Source organism: Neodiprion pinetum, chromosome 6 (assembly GCF_021155775.2).
Source record: "Neodiprion pinetum isolate iyNeoPine1 chromosome 6, iyNeoPine1.2, whole genome shotgun sequence".
Classification (NCBI taxonomy): domain Eukaryota; kingdom Metazoa; phylum Arthropoda; class Insecta; order Hymenoptera; family Diprionidae; genus Neodiprion; species Neodiprion pinetum.
In genome coordinates this window covers 24,109,845-24,128,305 of record NC_060237.1, presented here as the reverse complement: position 1 = coordinate 24,128,305, position 18,461 = coordinate 24,109,845, and the positions used below count along the sequence as shown (strand labels likewise).

General features: G+C 41.1%; 1 protein-coding gene across 3 annotated transcripts in view; it reads right to left on the bottom strand.

The window, feature by feature from the left end:
* LOC124221893 (zwei Ig domain protein zig-8) overlaps positions 1-18,461 on the bottom strand; it is a 72,947-nt gene that overhangs the window by 1,946 nt on the left and 52,540 nt on the right. The window contains exons 4-8 of one of the 3 annotated variants that reach the window (XM_069137295.1): positions 15,865-16,075; positions 15,720-15,773; positions 12,974-13,146; positions 11,140-11,296; positions 5,718-5,891 (exon numbers count right to left, since the gene is read on the bottom strand). In XM_069137295.1, coding sequence (XP_068993396.1) covers positions 5,728-5,891; positions 11,140-11,296; positions 12,974-13,146; positions 15,720-15,773; positions 15,865-16,075 — 759 coding nt within the window. In that variant the 3' untranslated portion in view covers positions 5,718-5,727. Of the gene's footprint in view, positions 1-3,415; positions 5,892-8,355; positions 8,973-11,139; positions 11,297-12,973; positions 13,147-15,719; positions 15,774-15,864; positions 16,076-18,461 lie in introns of those variants that run through there. The other 2 variants (XM_046632313.1, XM_069137296.1) reach the window with 2 other exon arrangements.

Genomic DNA, 18,461 nt, shown 5'->3' with positions numbered 1-18,461 from the left:
TCGTACGATCGGCGGGGTATTCACTCATAGATCGGGTGACGAGCAATTTTTCAAGTAATTTCAAGTGATTTCCAGCGATTTCGACAAGTTAATATTCCCACGCTTACAATTGATACAACAGCGAGTAAAACTGATGAAAAGTCAAATACACGACGGGTACAATTTCAATTACTTCGCGGTGCAGGCGAGTCATTAGATTTTAAAACATGCACCGTCTTGGCGAAAGCCTCTGAAATATTCAAATCCATTTCGCCATTGTTATCGGAATATTTCATAGCTCGTGAGAGAAGTACGTTCCATATTTAACATAAAGAATTTGCGAGTGCGGGAGAATTGGCGAGGTTGTACAAACGCGAGTGATGACATCTACTTAATTAATCCGTATCACATTACGCGGCTATACCTTTCACAGTTACAACGTATCGCACCCATATTTTTCTATCTGTGAAAATTCGTTCCTCCACATTGCGAGGCTATTTGAGAAGAGAATTGAATATCACAGTTTCTCCCAATGAGTAATCGATACAACTCGACAAGACCTGTCGGTAATTCGTTGCATGAATAGCAGAGCGGGAAGGCCGGTCGGAAGGGTTGATTTCGATGCTGTAATGAGTTCCGGGTCAAACCCCTCGATCTACACGAGTACAGTTCTACGATCGCTCCGTACCTTAATAATTAATAATATTCTCTCAAGTTAGAGAGCGCTGCTAAAAGCCAAGGCGCTCACTCGGCGTTTGTCAGGCAGGTTAATTAATTCAGTTTAAAATGTTGGGGAAGAAAATTGCTGGACTTAAGTTAATCACTGCTCGGAAGTGGAAAAAGTATTCTACCGTTGAATGGATTCCGACCAGCGGTATTCTCTCGCTCTCTTTATATCTCTGTCGTCTGTTCCTGACTCGTGCGGACGGATGTGCTAGTTTTATTTTACACTCCTCGACATATTTTCTTCCCTTCTTCACTCTACTTTTCCGACTGTCATATAAAGACGAGGGCAGCCTGTATTCGAGCAAATCTCCGCACAAAAATGATCGTATTCACCGTAATTTATTCTCTTTTCTCGGAATAAAATAGTGATTCAACTAATCGTTCCGCCACCCTCGATTCCCAGCCTTTGCAAAGATTATTTCCATAATTTCACACTAACTTGCTTACCGGGCGGGCGAACTTGGTGTATAATCAACACGCTTGAATACGAGAACTGCAACGGTTGTGCTGTAATAACGAGTTCTTTAATGACGTTGAAGTTTCGTTTTACCTCTGTGATGCGATAGACATACTCTGTGATAATCGACCAATATTTACCTACAAAAGTTAAGTTTCGTCCGCAGGATCGTTCCATCGTCTAGACGCTCTCTCTATCCCCCCGTCGGTGTTAAAATCTAACTCTGTTTGAAAATTTATGTCCCCGCGCAACTCACGAGGAGTTACTCCGGGACTGGATAGTTGATTGTGTCGCATTCATCGGGAAGTCAGTTTCACGACAAGCTCCGATCTATCTTCAGACTTCAGCCAGGCGATGGGATACCCGTGGGACTCGGGACCAACCATCCAAGGAGAGAGGAATCAGCACCTTTATTACCTCTTATGCTTAACGTTTTTTCCCCGGCTAACCAGATTATTTTTTCTTAACGGTCCGGCAAAGAAGTTTCAAAATAATCGAAATCAAAGTACAATGTTAGCAAATTTCTGCGAATTGCGATCCTGAAAGTATTGGAGAAGTGTGAGTAAAAAAAAAAAGGAATACCTACATCGCTGGGAAGTTTTTAAATCCAGATTTTCTTTCTGCTTGATGTCCGCGCAAATGGGATTCGAAAGCTTGACAGATCATGAATTTGAATGATTTCACTGAAACGATATTGAATTCAAAAAAACTTATGTAATATGTAATATGTAATATACCGTACATATTTATGTATACCTGATATTTTCCGGCCTGGATACTTGAACGCCTCGGTGCGTGCCGGAAAATTTCAAGTACACGATGTTCTGCAGGCAGTACAATATCCGCCCCAGGGTTTAAACGACAGGGGCGGATTACCGGTGGAGCCTAAATCTGATCTTTCCTCTTTGTTCGTATCCATTCGTCTCCAGTCAGTCTATCTGTTTGTCTTTGGGTGAATGATACGCCGTGCTTAGCTGCGCGTAGATATATAACAAGTTTGTTGGCTCTTGCGGTCCTTCATGCACGGTGTTAATTTGAAATGGTGAAGGGTAGAACAAAGCTGTGAGGAAAATTTGGGCCAAAACTCGCGGATCGGGCTGAAAAAAAAAAAAAAAAAAAAAAAAAAAATTAAGCGAATGAAAAGAAGAGAAGTCAGAAGAAATCTAATGCATGAATTGGACAAGAACATCCGTTTCCAATCTTCCTTCGCTCCGGCACACGCTCCAACGCTTATTCACCCCAACTCCCCGCCATTTAATCTGCAGGAATATACCAATACACTGTCTAATATTCCTTATACGCCGCGAACGATTTTCCGCCTCCAAAAGCTCCTCCCGGGCTTATCTTATATATACGGTCTTTTACTTTCTTCGAGACGACCCCCCCTTCCCCCAACTTTGCCAGATTTCCCCCGCGGGCTCAAAAAATTTTCGTCATGTTCATCCGCTTTTGCACAACAGCTCGCATCAATTATCTTAGGCCGTGTAAAGAAAAATTTCGCGAAACAAATTGTGTGTCGAAGATGAAAAGATTACATGTATATGTATATGTATACAATGTTAAAGAATGAATATAAGGTGTATGCGGACTATACAGCGCCAATCTTGAGTGAAAAAAATTCACAACGAATTTCGCTGAGGCGATGAAAACATTCCGTCAAGACGTCTCTCGCTCCGAGGCGTGATGATATTAATTATCACGTTAGCAAATACCGAATAGTTCTCAAGGTATAACGTCACTCAAGATTAAGAGACGTGAGCAAGAGAAGTGCGAGGTGATAATCGAGGACGTGATATAAACCATCCAAAAGCGCTATCTCAACGAGTTAACCGAAGCCGGGTGGAAACTTGTCTAGGTTGTCAGCCAGCGAAACGATCCCTCGGGTCAATTCTGATGAAATTTCACGTTAAGCCGGCGCATTCAACGGCGCGCAACGCTGCAGGTGTAAATCTTGGTCCTCTGGCGGAATGAAGAGGTCCCGAGATGACGAGGTAACGCGCTCGCAGCTTAGCTGATGCATGAAAACTTCCTCATATGCAGCGCGATGAGCCGGTTCTCGCTCCGTAAACGATGAGGATTTCTTCTTCGCCTTCTTCTTCTTCTTCTTCTTATTTTTCATCTTCAGCGCTTCTCACCGCTCTATTGTTGATAGCACGGGATATTTGGCGATGAAAAAGGTGTGCGGGAAGCTGGTACATGGAGAGACATTTGGTGGTAATGTACGCAGATAAAACGCGGTATCATATGCCTCTCTACTTTCATTATTATTTTTATTTACTCGTTACTCTTGTTCATCGTAAATTAAATCGTCAAACCCTCGGACCACGAAAAACGGAACCAAAATGATACGGACCCTCGACATTTGAAACTCCGAGGCATGTTTGTGCTTTGAAATAGTACAAATTTTGACATCGTCGCTATTGTCATTCGTCTGATTTGCGAACAATGTATTACACGAAATAATTATTCCGTCGAATAGCGATAACTTTACTGTTTGATCAACCGTCGTTAATTGGTCTTAGAACAATATCTGAAAATAAAACTCGTATTTCAATTGATTCACAGGTTCCACGTCATCTGGTTACTCTAATGGGCAAAGAGCTATGAGAAGAAGCATAATTTAATACCTGCAGACCTTTTACCAACTTTAAGAGTTCTACCAATTTAAATATTAAAGAAATTATGAAATAGGAATCTACTTATGATTAAGAAACAATCGCAAACCTTGTATCTGCGTACCTGATTACAAATAATCTCCATCCGTTGTAAGAATATATGTACATATTTTTGCAACTGGTGATTATCGTCAACTTTTCAATATTCTTTGCTCTCGTGGATCTTTCCTTTTTCACCATTTTATCGAGGTCACGTGCGCTTGAACTTTCTCACGTGCGAAAGTTAAAACTAGTGACTCTACTCAAAGCTGGATTGTCTTGCGATGAAAACCGTGCACCGATCGTCTAGCTTACGTATAAGAGATGCTAGTCCAACGGTCACGTAGTCGGGATAAAGAATTACGATTATTACGAGCTGACGTAAATTTAGAGCTTTTAGTACAGTTTGTAGAGCGTGAATATCGCGCACGTAGTCGCATAGCTGTAAGCTCGTAATTGTTCATCTTCGACGATCACCTCCGCACACTAAACTTCATTCGTACACAAATCGTGAACTTAACGTGAAATTGCATAGAAATCCGTCCGCCCTTAAGACAATCCTACAGCTAAGTCGGAATTGCGATTGTGATTAAAATTATTAGGATAATTATACATTAGCTCGAATTACATCAAATTTAACAAAATATATTCCGCATTTAGTAGATTTATATTATATGTAATTAAATAAAATAAATATCTCACCTCTGAATTATTTCAATCATAGTTATTATACTTATATTATACGCTTAGAGAATTCGTCGAGCTTCTATGTAGGTTTTTCAAAGAATTTTTACGTGCACTGGTCAGAATCTCGGTGGTAAAAAAATTTTGCTCGAAACAACAAAAATCATTGCAGTGCCATAAAAGCAAAAAAATTAAAATAAAATAAATTTTGTCCAACCGTTCTTTCTGATTCGGCGCTTCGATATTCACGATACCTGCGTATTACTTCACTATTACCGCCACAAGTGAAAAGCCATTGGCTGGTCGTCGCCTCCTCATTAAGAAAGTATCAGAGCACTCTTGTATTCCAAATGAAATATACCCGGGGGATCGCGATTTGACATCCACCAAGTCAATATTCCACGCTAGACGTGCGTTTTTTCTCTGTTTTCGAATCCCGGCCGACCCCAATTTCTCTTGAACAGAGCGTATAAGAGGATTCGAAGAATGATTGACTGATCGTAGTGAATACGCGTAATTGGTATATCTGTGGTAAAAATATGACGAATAAATAGAAGTACGAAGGAGAATCGTCCAGAGTTTAGGCAGGCTTGTGATTTACAACTTTGAGGGCGAGAAGGGTGGTTCGTGGAAAATTCTTAATGACAACGAGTGGGCAAAATGAAAATATGAATCATCGAGTCTGAAGTGGTAAAAGGTGGCTACGTGTGAAGCGGGACGAATTATGGCCTAAATATTCGCCCGGCTTAATCCCAAGGCTTACTCTCGCCGCAGTATGTGGTAAATGGAAATATGAATAACGAGTTACTTTGTCAACTACAGGCCGGAGACGATTTTAGTCTATGTAACATTCGAAGCTCAATTATCGGCTATATGAAGAACCTGCCTGCAGCGTAGAATAAAAATCGAATAAATTCGACGCGATTGAATTAAATTTTACCAGTTGGATCAGAACGGCTGGTAATATCCGTTGTACACGGTCATAAAAAAAAAAAAGAAGAATCATTGGTCCGTAAAATTTCAGGGAATTCAAACACCAGGCTAATCTTATACGTTATTGTCTTACTTAGTATCTAAAACTTTCCCTCAGTTCAAAAGTAACAGGCTCGTACCTTTCGAACTTTTCTTATCATTAAAACGACGTCTTATACGAACTATCAATCAGAAATACTGGGATGCAAGCGTGGAGACGCGTTTCCTTATAAGGGTATACCTACATCGAAACGATTAAGAGGTTTTCACATTTATGGAAATTGTCAACCACGCGACAATGTTTATGAAAAGCCAGTCGGACATTCGCGTCCCTTGACTTCCCGAAGCTGCGAAGCTGGCGTCACGTTGCATGTCGTCATGTCGCATACCGTCACGATGCATGGCCTCCGTTCTTTCCCCTGAAACAATAAAGGAACTCAATCAATTTGGAAAATATTTACCAAACTTATACAACGACGAATCGCAACGGTACGAAGAAATTAAGTCCTTCTTATTTCTCGCAATCGAATACCAAAATTTAGGACATATTTCACGACATGTAGAAATTACACGTCAAGCCTTAAAATGTAATAAAAATTTTTACGCATAAATTTCTTGAGCGTACGTTTATCATCCGCATATTAAATACTCCGTGAGATGGAGGACTACATTTCCGTCAGCGACTAAACCCAAACAGCATTTTGAACATATTTTTACCATCAAGCAGACGATTATTAAACGGGTGTTTCCCGCTATTCGCCTACACCGAAGCTTTTAAGGCATCCATTCAATATCGTTCGAACGATTCCGTAACAATTAATACCTCGACGTGAAAAGCTAATGAGTTCACGGTGGAAGCTTTTCATTCTCGATGCGATCATTGCTAAGTGTGTAATTCTTTTCACTCTCTTTATTATCAACGAAACGAGGCTATCGAGAAAGAATTTTTCTTTCCAACCCCTTCCCCGAAGAGCTTACTTTCCTGCTGCAAGCTTTTTTTATGGAATAAAATAATATGAAATCCACTGCATAATGGAGTCCGTGCTTCCCGGATTTTTCTTTCCCTGTATTTTATACTCTATTTCTCCGGCTCTTTCTCTCCTTTTTGTTTTCTCATTCCTATCACTTCCTTTATTATTATTATTATTATTATTATTATTATTATTATCATCATCATTATTATTATTAAGGTTACGAGTTTTGCGCTGTTTATTGAAACTCGAGTCCCGCCAAACCCTCTGGCAACGCAGCAGCGACTCCTGACAGGGAACGGTGGAAGATTTGTAGGTTTTAGCTCGGCTGCGTTGTCTGCCCTCTTTTTCTCTTCCCAACTCGTCCCCGGTTCCCGTTCTCGCTTCCCGAAACCCTCCGACCCTTTCACTTTAAAAAGAACAACCACAGGGTAGACAACCAACCCCCTCCGCACGGTTACAAACCGCAACGCGTCGATCTCTCCGCCTCTTTCCACATTCCCGATATATATGTACCTTTATATATGGCATACAGCTGTAAATCCACGTTTCGATAATACACAGAAACGGAGAACAAAACGAAAAAAAAGAAATGTATACATACAAGATCAGCACCTTGCGGAAGAACCGACCTGTGAATTCAACTTGAATACTTTTCGACAAAGCGAAAAATATCTTTAAAAAATAAATACGTACAGGCAATGTGCTTGCGTGAGGCTTGGATCAAGCGTACGATTCTAGTCTGAATTTTCTTTACAAAAACTTTATGAAAAGTATGGTTAGAAAAAAAAAAAAATGCTTTCGAAACAAAAGTAACATATGTATTTATCAGCTGTACTTCAGCACCGACAAACAGAATGAAAGGTATCTCTGCGTTGCACAACTGAAGTCTGCATCCAGGATGTACAGTTTTGTTATCAAATCAACACTGCTGCAACGATCAATATAGATGTTACACGTGTATTTACCGTAAAATACGAAAATGAAGATATGTCTGTAATATACACGCGTCTTGCACCCATTTCCGGGATGATGTCCTTGCGGGGTTTCCATCCATGGATTCGAAATAAGAACAAGAAGGAAAAAAAAAGAAATTGAAAAACAAAAAAAAATACACACAAACAGAACGTACAGAGAGAAATATATTTAGTTATTTGAGGAGAGAAATGCTGCATTGCGACCCCTCGAAATATTTCCCATATATATATATATATATGGATATATTCCACCGTCGATTTGTACCCGGTGCCAGGCCGCGGGTCAGAGCTCGGTATATATTAGCCACAAATCATACGATTATTTGTTCAAGTTCCCTCGATTTGGTGTTAATAAAACTATTTCATCGCATCGGTATGTCCTCCTCCCACCCACCTTCACGTATACACGTATACGTTTATATATATACCCTCTACCAACTTCCCGCACATTCGATACGTAGGTGCATGTACATGTACGTATATACCTATGTACTTTGCAGCGCGTACAGTGCGCGTTGGGTGATTTAGAGACTGAGAAAAAGTTCGCAAGTCAGTGACCGTGGGTGAGGGGACGGTCACGGTACGCAGGCATGCCGGTGCTAACCTGGACGAAGCGTCTCTTTTCTCGGGGTTGGAAGGGGATGGCGGAGTTGCATGGGTATCTACGACTCTCGACGGACCGATTTGATCGCGAGATGCGCCCAGATAGTCGTTAGCGTTAACGTCCGCGTTAGTTCAACAGCGAATCATACCTACTCGTTTCGACAGAATCACTTCGCGAGTAGGTACTCGCAGGGCATATTTGCACCCAGGTGAATTACATAAATTGCATAGTAATTCGCGAAAGTTGGGGAGAAGAACGAATGAATTATCCTCGTAAAATTTAAAGCTGGTTATTAGGTATTCGGTTTTGTTGAAGAGAAAAATACTTAAAAAATTATTATATACCTACCAAATCGGTTGAATGAATTTCAAACGAGACTAATTACTAATTAATTCATCTCGCGCGTTACGGTTTGGTCGTACGAATCGCAATTGAACTCGATATTTCGACGAAACCTCGAAAACTTTTCGAACGATTCTATTCATTCGGCGTCGCATTCCAGCGTCGCGTCAGCCCCGATTGTTATTTACCACCGCAGTTTTCAACTCTCCTATACTTCTCAACCTCTGTAATTAATTATATGTAATAGTTTTATTGACGGTGCTTCGTCGAGTTTTTGGCTTCATCGAACCCTCCGGAATTTCATCCCTCCTATAGGGTCGCCTTCTCCATTGACGTAATCGTTGTTCATTCCGAATGTCTTCGCTCAGAACAATCTCATTCGAAGTTCGATGACATTCGAGTTATATTTATCGACGAAAGTAACCAGCGGAAATCGATCGAACGTCAGAAAAATTAATGAACTCGTTGGATTCCCATAGGAGCTAAGGAATTCCTATTCGTTGCTTGGAACACTTTTAGAAATGTACATATTCGAACTTCGTATTTGTTCTACAGAAATTTTTTAACGATCGAGATTCTCCAAGATGAAACCTTTCGTCAAGTATCCTGAAAGTATGTGAAAAAAAATATGTTACAGCTCGTTGACAATAAAAACGCTACACTTCGTAAGCATAATCAAATTTAGTTTCGTTGAAACAAAATCAAACTTTCGCGTAGGTATAGATAAAAATTTGTAAAGAAACAACTTGTTTTGTGTTGAACTTCACGTGTTCAATGCGAAAGTAAAAATTCTGCGATCGCGCAGTGCGAAAAATCGAAGTTGGATTAGGAGGAATTTGTGCAGACCGAAAGTAAATGTGCAGTAAGGGTGTGTGGTTTGGGTCGGCGATTCGAGTTACGTCAAAGGGTATGAGGTACGAGGGGAAAAAGGGCGAGGATATGGACCGGGGCGGGGAAAGGACAGGTCTGGGACTTGGTCGTGGGTTGGAAGTCGTTGTAAGTTTTGATATATGCGCCAACGTTATTTACGATCGCATAAGAATTAGCTCAGACAGCCTCAAACCCCCGTGCTCGACAAAAACGTCTCCGTTATGCGGACCACCACTGAGTACTTAAGCCATTCTTGTTCACCCCCCACCCCCATTCGAGTATATATAGTTTTCGAAATAGTAGACGCGTAGTTTCCCCTTTAATAAACCTTCGCCCAGTCGAATCATTACAGCTATTTATCTCGTAATCGCGGCGCTTTTCCATGCACGGAAAAATGTGCGTCTTCACGATTATAAATCAATGAGTTCAATTCTTCGTTGGAGTAAAGATGCTACGATTCTTTTTTTTCCAGCACTCGAACTTGTTACGCAGATCAAAGTTTTCGCGATTCTCTCGTGCAACCCATCTTCGTTTCAATTTCTATCTTTCCGTTTCGTTTTTATTTTCCGTTCGAGTTATGTAATTCTCTGTCATCGTTACCGAGTTAATTAACTCGAAAAGTAACTTTCTAGCTGAGTGTATCAAAGGTGTCAGCAGAAAGGGCAAACATTGCTCGACTCTCCAACGCTCGCTGCTTCGTTGTACAGTGTACGTACAGGTTATATATAATGCATAAAGTTTACGTTCGATTTGAGTCGTTAATCAAAGACCGACTGAGTGGCTACGAGGTAGGTAACGTTACCCCGAGTTTCAACGCTTGGAGAATTCATGGTCGACGCTTCGATACAATAGCATAAGGCACTTATACACATCAAGCGCATAAACTTAGAGACCAACCGACAAGCAACTCCGCCACACTTGCCAGAGTCAATTCAGATTCGTAAAGTTACAGGTACGGAGAATATTATACGTGTTAAAGCTTCGAAGGACACACCGACCCTCGAATCACGGGAATCGTAGATACGTAACGCTGCTGTTTCGTTACCAACGTAACTTAGATTGGATTGCAGTCGCGGAAGAAAGAGTAGTAATAATAAAATACGTGAGCACCGAATTATAATACAGGCAATTTTTTCCACCCTGCAAAGTATAATACCGCCGGGCGTCAAATCTATTAAATATTCTCGTCACTCGTCGGTAGCTGCATTTTATTATTATTTAATTCCCTCTAGAATTTATAATATTATAACGACTGTTTCTGCACTACTTGCAGAAACTGTCGTGAGAGAGAGAGAGAGAGAGAGAGAGAGAGAAAGGGCGTGAGAGAGAATGCATTTTCACCGTTCCGGGGAGTAAAAGTCTGCAGCAGTCGCACGGAAAGCGTGAGTAGTAAATCGGTACTCGCAGAAGATTTGTGACTGTAATTTTGTATGGGTTGTAAATTGTGAATTCTAAATGCGTTAAGTGAATTGGCCAAGAAGTGGTAGAAACCCGATCCGACATTTCTACCGCCAGCAATCCATTTACCTGAATTGTCGCGTATACGGTGAATGGCTAGAATCGAGAAAAAAAAACCGTATAGATCATATCTATACTTAATACATCCCGATATTACGTCTCGTTCAATACTCTTCCGCGTCTTACTGCGATATGATCCTCAATTTTTCATCGCACGTTTCTTCATTATCTTTCTCTGTTTCCCCGTTTTCTTTCTCTCTTCCTGGTTTTCTCCCCCCCCCCCCCCCCCCCCCCCTCGCGTATTTATTATTTTATTTTACTCGTTGCCGACGCTTGGCCTCGTTCAATACCATCTAATCGGGGACGAGAGCTGGGGAAAAAGATGCCCCCGAGATTTGCCGAATCTGGGATCCGCATGCGGGAAGGCCAATGGGAAAGAGCTCACCTTCGTCCACGACGAGGAGAATCGTATCCGCACGACCTTCCGTCGGTCGACAAGAATATCTGGCCCCATCGGCTGGGGTCACGCCGGCCAAGGTTAACTCCGAAACCGTCTGAGCCGCCCCCTTTTCCGTCTCCACTATGATGCCGCCCCTGGCAGCCTGCGAAATGAAAATACAACTTATCGAAAAAACCTCCAATTGCCGGCATATTGGTCGCATCAACCTCAAAACACCAACTCATTCGGTTCTACCTCATCCAAATTATCTCTCTGCCGCAAGTCGAATTACATCAGGCATAACGCAAGAGAAATAACAATTCCGTTGGCATTTTTGCAATAAATCACGTAAATATAGTAATTTTCTCGTCAAGTTTCTCCTCCCGTAAAAATATACTTTCAAATTCGAAAAGCACCTCGCCGAATTTCATAACATACATATATACGTGGTATAACACAATGCAAGTTGTATCATAGGTAAACGCATAGTGTAAACGATGTACGTGACGTGAAAAGCTTCGCGTCGTCTGATTTTGACAGAATATATAAGACGTCGCTCTTCTTCGAGGTTTGGGATAAGTATGTGTTTGCGTGTGTATGCAATGAAATATGTGGATTCCTACGTGTAGCAACGCAGGTGTGTACTAGATAACAAGACGAAAAGCCACGAGATCCGCTTGAAAGCTATTTCATCGTCTCGAGAAGGAGGAACATTTTTTGAAATCGTGCTATTGGCACAACTCGGTTCGCGACACCCGCCACTACGCCATGCAAATCTTAGCCGTTTAATTTTGCAAAAATAAAAATACAAATATATTTCGCGAGGAAAACTTCCAGGACTATCCGTATCTGCTTCTTAACTTCCACTCCCGAGGGACATGCATTGACGGCTACAACTTTTAACCGCAGTATAGGCAGGATAAGATTCGAACCAACCGCGTGTTTGGCGCTTGTTTACACCCACCGCGAAACTTTTCAATTATTGCACGATGGAATTATGTATCATACATCGATCTCACCCCCAAACCTTAGACATTCATCCGAGTAAATTTATGCACGGCTTTAACGTTGCTGACGAGAATATTCCAATTTCCGGCCAAAAGTAGGACAATGTATACCTATAGGCGAATATATAAGCATTCGTGAAGTTACTCGAGGTTTTCGAAACAATCGCTTAAGCCTAACGAAACCATCAATAAAACGCGAGGTGAATGCGGAATTCGTTACTTTTCTGAATTACGCGTTTTTTTTTCCTACCACATCCTTCGGTTCTCCGTGCTGCTGTCTTGCGACACGGTGAATTAAATTGGACAAAAACAAACGAGGGTAAGAAAAAACTTTCTAAAATTTTGTACCCCATTCTTAAAACGAAAGTAAATCGCATTCTACAAACCGAGACAGTATGAATTAAGTTCGGAGTTAGGGTGAAATTAAAATAAAGCCGAAGCCTCTGTTGGACCTCGAAAAGCTAACGTAATTCGTCGTGCAGCAATTGAAAATCGACAAGTCGGGGAGGGGGGGGGGGGATAGGTATTAAGGTGAAACGAGTGGATAGATGAGAAAAATAACTGAGTACTGAACTGCGTAAAGACACGGCGAAAGTAAGAAAGAAAGAAAAAAAGAAAGAAAGAAAGAAAGGAGACAGCTGGTGTCAGACTCGAATTAGTTAAACTCTGCACCGCAGCAGAAGCAGCGGTGAAAAACGGGATCTGAGAAAAAGACGCGGGGTGAAAGTGAATCCATCACGTGATTCTGACTGAGGTTCAGGATCGGGCAAACGAGAGGAATCGCCGATTACCGAAGAGCGTATTAATAGGCGGCGTACGTTGTGATCACTCACCTGGAATGTTAGAAGTTTGTTGTCCCGAAGCCATTGCACGCCTCTGACGGGCCTCGTCTGGTAGGGCGACGTGACGACGCACCTAAGGGTGATAGTTGACCCGGAAGACACCCTCTGCTCCCTGGGGCCCATTATGGCCGCCAGAGGTGCCGTACTCTCGTAACCTGAAGGTCATGTTTTTAACAAATATTATTACCACAAGTGACACGGCCGAAGATTTGACGATAATTGTAAGTTGAAACCGGTACCGTTGATCCTCTCATCGATCATTCGTCATTCGTTCGCGGCAAAGTGGACAATTAAATTTATTTCTTATGTAACGCCAATTTATCAGTTCAAAGTCACTCATGCAATTATATTTTGTAGCAGGTATCTATCTGTGGGTTTGAAATTGATCCCTGAAATTTGTATAAAAGTTAACTTTATCGATGGTTTTTTTCGTTCTTATTTCATTTTCAAGTACGTTCAAGCATAAGGTAAGGTAACGTGAATTATAAAAAACACCCGGCAATATAACGACGGAAAATGAATTTTTTTAGCGAACGAGTTCACCTTTGTAATATGAGGTGGATGCAGACATAACCGTGAGATTGGAAGGCAGTAAAGTTCAATAAAATATCGCAACCACCCTGAATAACGATGTATAAAGAGAAAGAAGGTTTCTCGACGATTTTTTAACCTCGAGAAATTCCTTGTTCAACGATGTATGTGTAGATCAGCACCTTTAAGGTATACATAATTCAAAGTGGTACTTGGTCGCAAGGTGGAGTCGAAAATCAATTTCCACAAAAGAACTACTTCTACCTCTATATTTCCGTCTCTCTTCCTTTCTCTTTCCATTTTCTACGCCTTTAAGCTGACACGAAACTCTATCGAGATCAAGGATGATCCTATTAGACTCGAGTTAATCCATATAGGTAGTAGCCGGGTAACGCATCTTGGAGAAATATTATACCGAGCTTTCGTGCACCTGCAGCACAGTACCAGCAGCATGGTATTATAACGGCAAAAGCAGAAGCACCAGTACCGAGCTGCTGCTGCTGCTGCTGCAGGGGATCTCTGACGCCCACCCGGAAATAATGTGACTGGCATTTAAATGGAGAAAGCTTTGAATTGAATCTTTATACGTATAAGTAAAACGAGGTTAGCAGAATCACTGTACAGCTTTCACATTAGTTCGGCAAGATATATAAAGAGATAAATCCGAGAGAAAGGAAAATACCAAAATGTAAAATCGCGATCATTTTAGTCGAAATTATTCGAGCACGGTTTCATTCACCGTACACACTTTCTTCGTTTCATGTCGCTCGGGGTAGAGTGTTACACGCAAAACCTACAGAACTTGATCGCAAATTGTACCTGAATAAGAATAAAGCAACGAGTAGAATATAAAAGGAACGGAAAAGTAGAAATTTACTATCATTATTTACCGAGTACCGAAATCGGCGGAATTGACATCCGTAATTTCCTACGAGAATGAACGAAATAAAAATCGGATAAACCGTAGTTGCGGGAAAATTGCTTTTGAAAAAGTTGAAACATTTTTTACGAAGTTCACGCTGTAAACTTTCAATGGTTATATACGGGCGCAAAAGCTGTACAAGTATGAAACAATAAGATAAAAAGATAACCGCCTGCACCGGTAATTTGGAATTAAGGTCGGACGAAGAACGTATAGATCCCTTAGGAAATTGAACTCCGGAAATCCCGAAGCGAGGATGCCTCGCTCGGAGAGCTTTAGATCAGTGAAACGTGTTTTTCCCGTCGCATAGAAAGAGAAGGTGACGCGGATGGTTCGGAAGGGTCGGAAAATACTCCACAGCGACGCGGATAAAACTCGGGTCGCTCATAAAAAAGAGAAAAACAAAATCGAAGGAGAAACACAAGATTGACTTACATTGGCAACTTTATGCGAGCAGTAAAAACGCGAATAATCCATTTAATTTCCGGCATTATCAAAATAGAATTGAAACATTGATTAAAGTTAGCAGAGGTGTAGAATGCTGAGGTGATTTTTACTATTTTCCTCACCTTTTTTCAATTCGTTCGTTACATTTTGGGGTGAAAAACAAACCGAAGCTACAATTTCATCGTTCCACTGCAAGCCGTTCGAGTAGCTCAACCCAAATTCCTACACACGCAGACCCTTCGAAATCAACGAATTTCACCGAGGAGAGGGTTGAGAAATCATTTAGAAATTAATCTCTTACTTGAGAACGAGGGTAGGTATGCTTTTATGCGTATATATGATAAATAAGATCGCGCAAGGTGAACCATGGAAAAGCAACAACTCTTTGCTGCAGAATATTAAATTACCGTTTTAACGTACAGAAGACATATAAATAATAATGATACGGTAGAAATGGATCAATTGTCATTCATTTTCTACGCACCCCAAGATCAGCGGGGTTCTTAAACCTTCGTTGACGCCACGGACAAATTTTTCATTCAATGCTCGCTTTCCTTTTTAAAACAATTCAATTCTATACTTTCCGTATTTCAATTTTGTAGACATATTAAGGAATGTTTATGGTATATTCCTGAATTTTTAAACTAAAATCCGACCAAAGGGTTAATATTCATGACAGATGGATGAAGCAACATCCGGGTCAAATTGACCCCGTGTGTCAAAATCGCGACCAGAGGTAAATGTGTCAAAGAAGGGTTAATCGTCTACAGGATAATTTTCAATAATCTAACGAAGTCCATATGGTTTGAGCTTTCGGTAGTTTCTTCTCGTACTTACTTATGCGAGTCTGCTGAGAAGACGGCTCGTCGTGTCCCTCCGGTTTGTCGGGATCTGAAGCAGACGAATAATAATCGCATCAATGAATAACGTCATCCGACAAACGTCGTGACTGCAGTTGCGACAGCGAAAAATAGTAACCCACCCCTGACGGCGAGCTGAACCGCGTACATCATCTTAGGCTCCGTGTTCACCTGGCATTCGTATCTCCCCGAATCCGAACGCCGGGCGTTGTCGATCCTGAGGGTCCAGGCATCGCTTCCCGGTGTGTGTTGAGGGGCGAATCGAGCGTCCGAGCTGAAAGCCACGTCGGCGGAAGTCAGAATATGGAGATCCCTGATCCTGATCCACGAGACCTGTAAAAGTACCAATGTATAAATGAAAAATCTAGTAAAGGGCTTTCAACAACCTGCGAGGGAATCCACTGCGGACTCACTCGCGGGTGAGGCGCCTCAAGCTGCTGGCAAATATGAAATAACAAGCATTGTACGGGGCAAGCACGGTAAGCACGGTAAGCACGGTGCATTTAGCGCGTAATATACGCAGCTACGGCTTAATTGCGGGATAACGTTCGTTGTACCGGCGTAAGCAGATACGTGCTGCTTTTAAGCCGCTACGCCGTGCGGGTGTTGTTTTTACATAAAGCGCGGACGGAGCTTTGTGAAAAATGTCGAAGAAATACGTACGCTTTGCGTGATATTTCACGTACGAACACTAGGTGTAGGTACAGCTAGCGCAGCGGTTCTCTTGAATCAGATATCCGCTAATTGGGGGTGACTGTTCGCTAGCAATTAGTTGCGACAAATGCAGCCGCCCGTCCTCCGCGCTTCAATTCTACGATATATACGCGTACGCGTACAACATTATACACACGCGTACTTTCCTATATTTCTTTTTTCTTCGACAGTGCGAAATGTGTTGGTATATTTATTGACGTGTTGTGTGTGCATCCGAGCATGGAGAGCCTACAGTATCGAAACCCTTCACGTTGGCACGTACCAGCCGTTTACAAACGAGGCGATTTTTCATTTTCAGGTGAAACATTCTTCATCGTTTTCCATCGAACGAATGAGCGAATGAATTTTCTGTCGCAACTGTTACAGGCTGACAAGATGACAATATAGGCGAAGCTTGGATTATGAAATTAACGATCGATCTGCAGTTCAGAGGGATGCGAAACAAAAAAGAAGAGGAAAACAAAAAATTGGAAAAGGGCGAAAATAAAAAGAAGATAAAAATGATGAAAATTGCGCCAACCAATTATACCTATACATATCGACGTTGAGCGGATTGTACGTTACGAGTTATATCTGATCAATTATATTAACAAGCCATAAGCGCCTGTCAATTTTCATTTCACTCTGTTTTTTATTTTGTTAACCTCTTCTCTTCTCTCCTCCTACATCCTCTACATCACTGCATCCCTTAACCGAAAATCCAACGACAAAGATCATCTAGCGTTATTCAGATCGCTGACTGACTAATATACACATCGATCGACGCACGCATATCGCGTTCAAAACGCCAGACACATCAAGATCTGTAAAGATGTAAAAAATTCTCCTTCAAGTTACGCTTCGCATAACATTACTCGGAACACGTTGGCTACATTTCTCCGTGTCAAGAACAGCAAGTTTTCTCTATTGAAAATCCACATCACGCTCGTTGCACGTATGTGCAAGTGAGTATAGGTATAGTAGGTAGCTAGGTAGGTGGGTATTATACGACAAGCACATATTTGTGTATTTATGGATCCATAACGTTTTCCGTTTGTTATAGTAACAAATAGCCGTTACACCGAGGCATGCGGGCGTGGCAGGCGAGTCTACATATTTTATAGATTGCACTGCACGTATGTACTATTCTTAGTTTATACATTTCACTATATTCCTAGGTGCACGTAAACCACGTGTACAAATATGTAGATAAGTATGCATAGTGACAAGAAGAAAAAATTTAACAATGATTAAAAAAAAAAAAAAAAAAAAATAGCGCAAGCGGATAAATTATGAAAATATTCTTCTTCGCATCCACGCGATATTCGATTTCAATCTTCATGTTTTCCAGTCCCCAATAAACATTGCTGGTAAATAAATCGTAAGAAATTCGTCGAAAAATAACGTTGTATATAGTTGAATAATCGTTCAGCACATACGTTTTTTCTCGTGAAAAATGTCCGCCCTGATATAGGTTTTTTCGACTGCGCTCATCAACGTTTTCTGTTAGTGATTATGATCCGGATATTCCACGGTTGAAGTAAACGTCGAAATTACGGTTTTCGGAAACGTAATGAAACAAGTATGAAAGAACGTAATTTAAATGTTAACGTAGACGTTTAATATATACCTGTTATAGCCACCATTTTTCGTGGTTCAAACACGTTTAATAAGCGTGTTCATTGGAAAATTTTTTTTATAATAATACACGTACTTAATGTGTGTTGATTTAACGTAAAAACGATATCCGTAAACAATTATTAAACGTTTAATTGAATACACTTAATCGAATATCACGCGGTTCCGATAAACGTGTAACAACCAACTTGAGAATATGTTTTCGGTATAATTTTTCATGTACATACTATATTAATACACAAGCTGTTAAAAGCTTCTTGTATGGTCAATATGGACTTATCTCAGGGGTTAGATGATACAGCAACGCTCACATTCTTAGCTATTTTAGTAATGGTAACTTGCACCAATTGAATGATATTAATTATTTTACATCCACACCTATGTATTC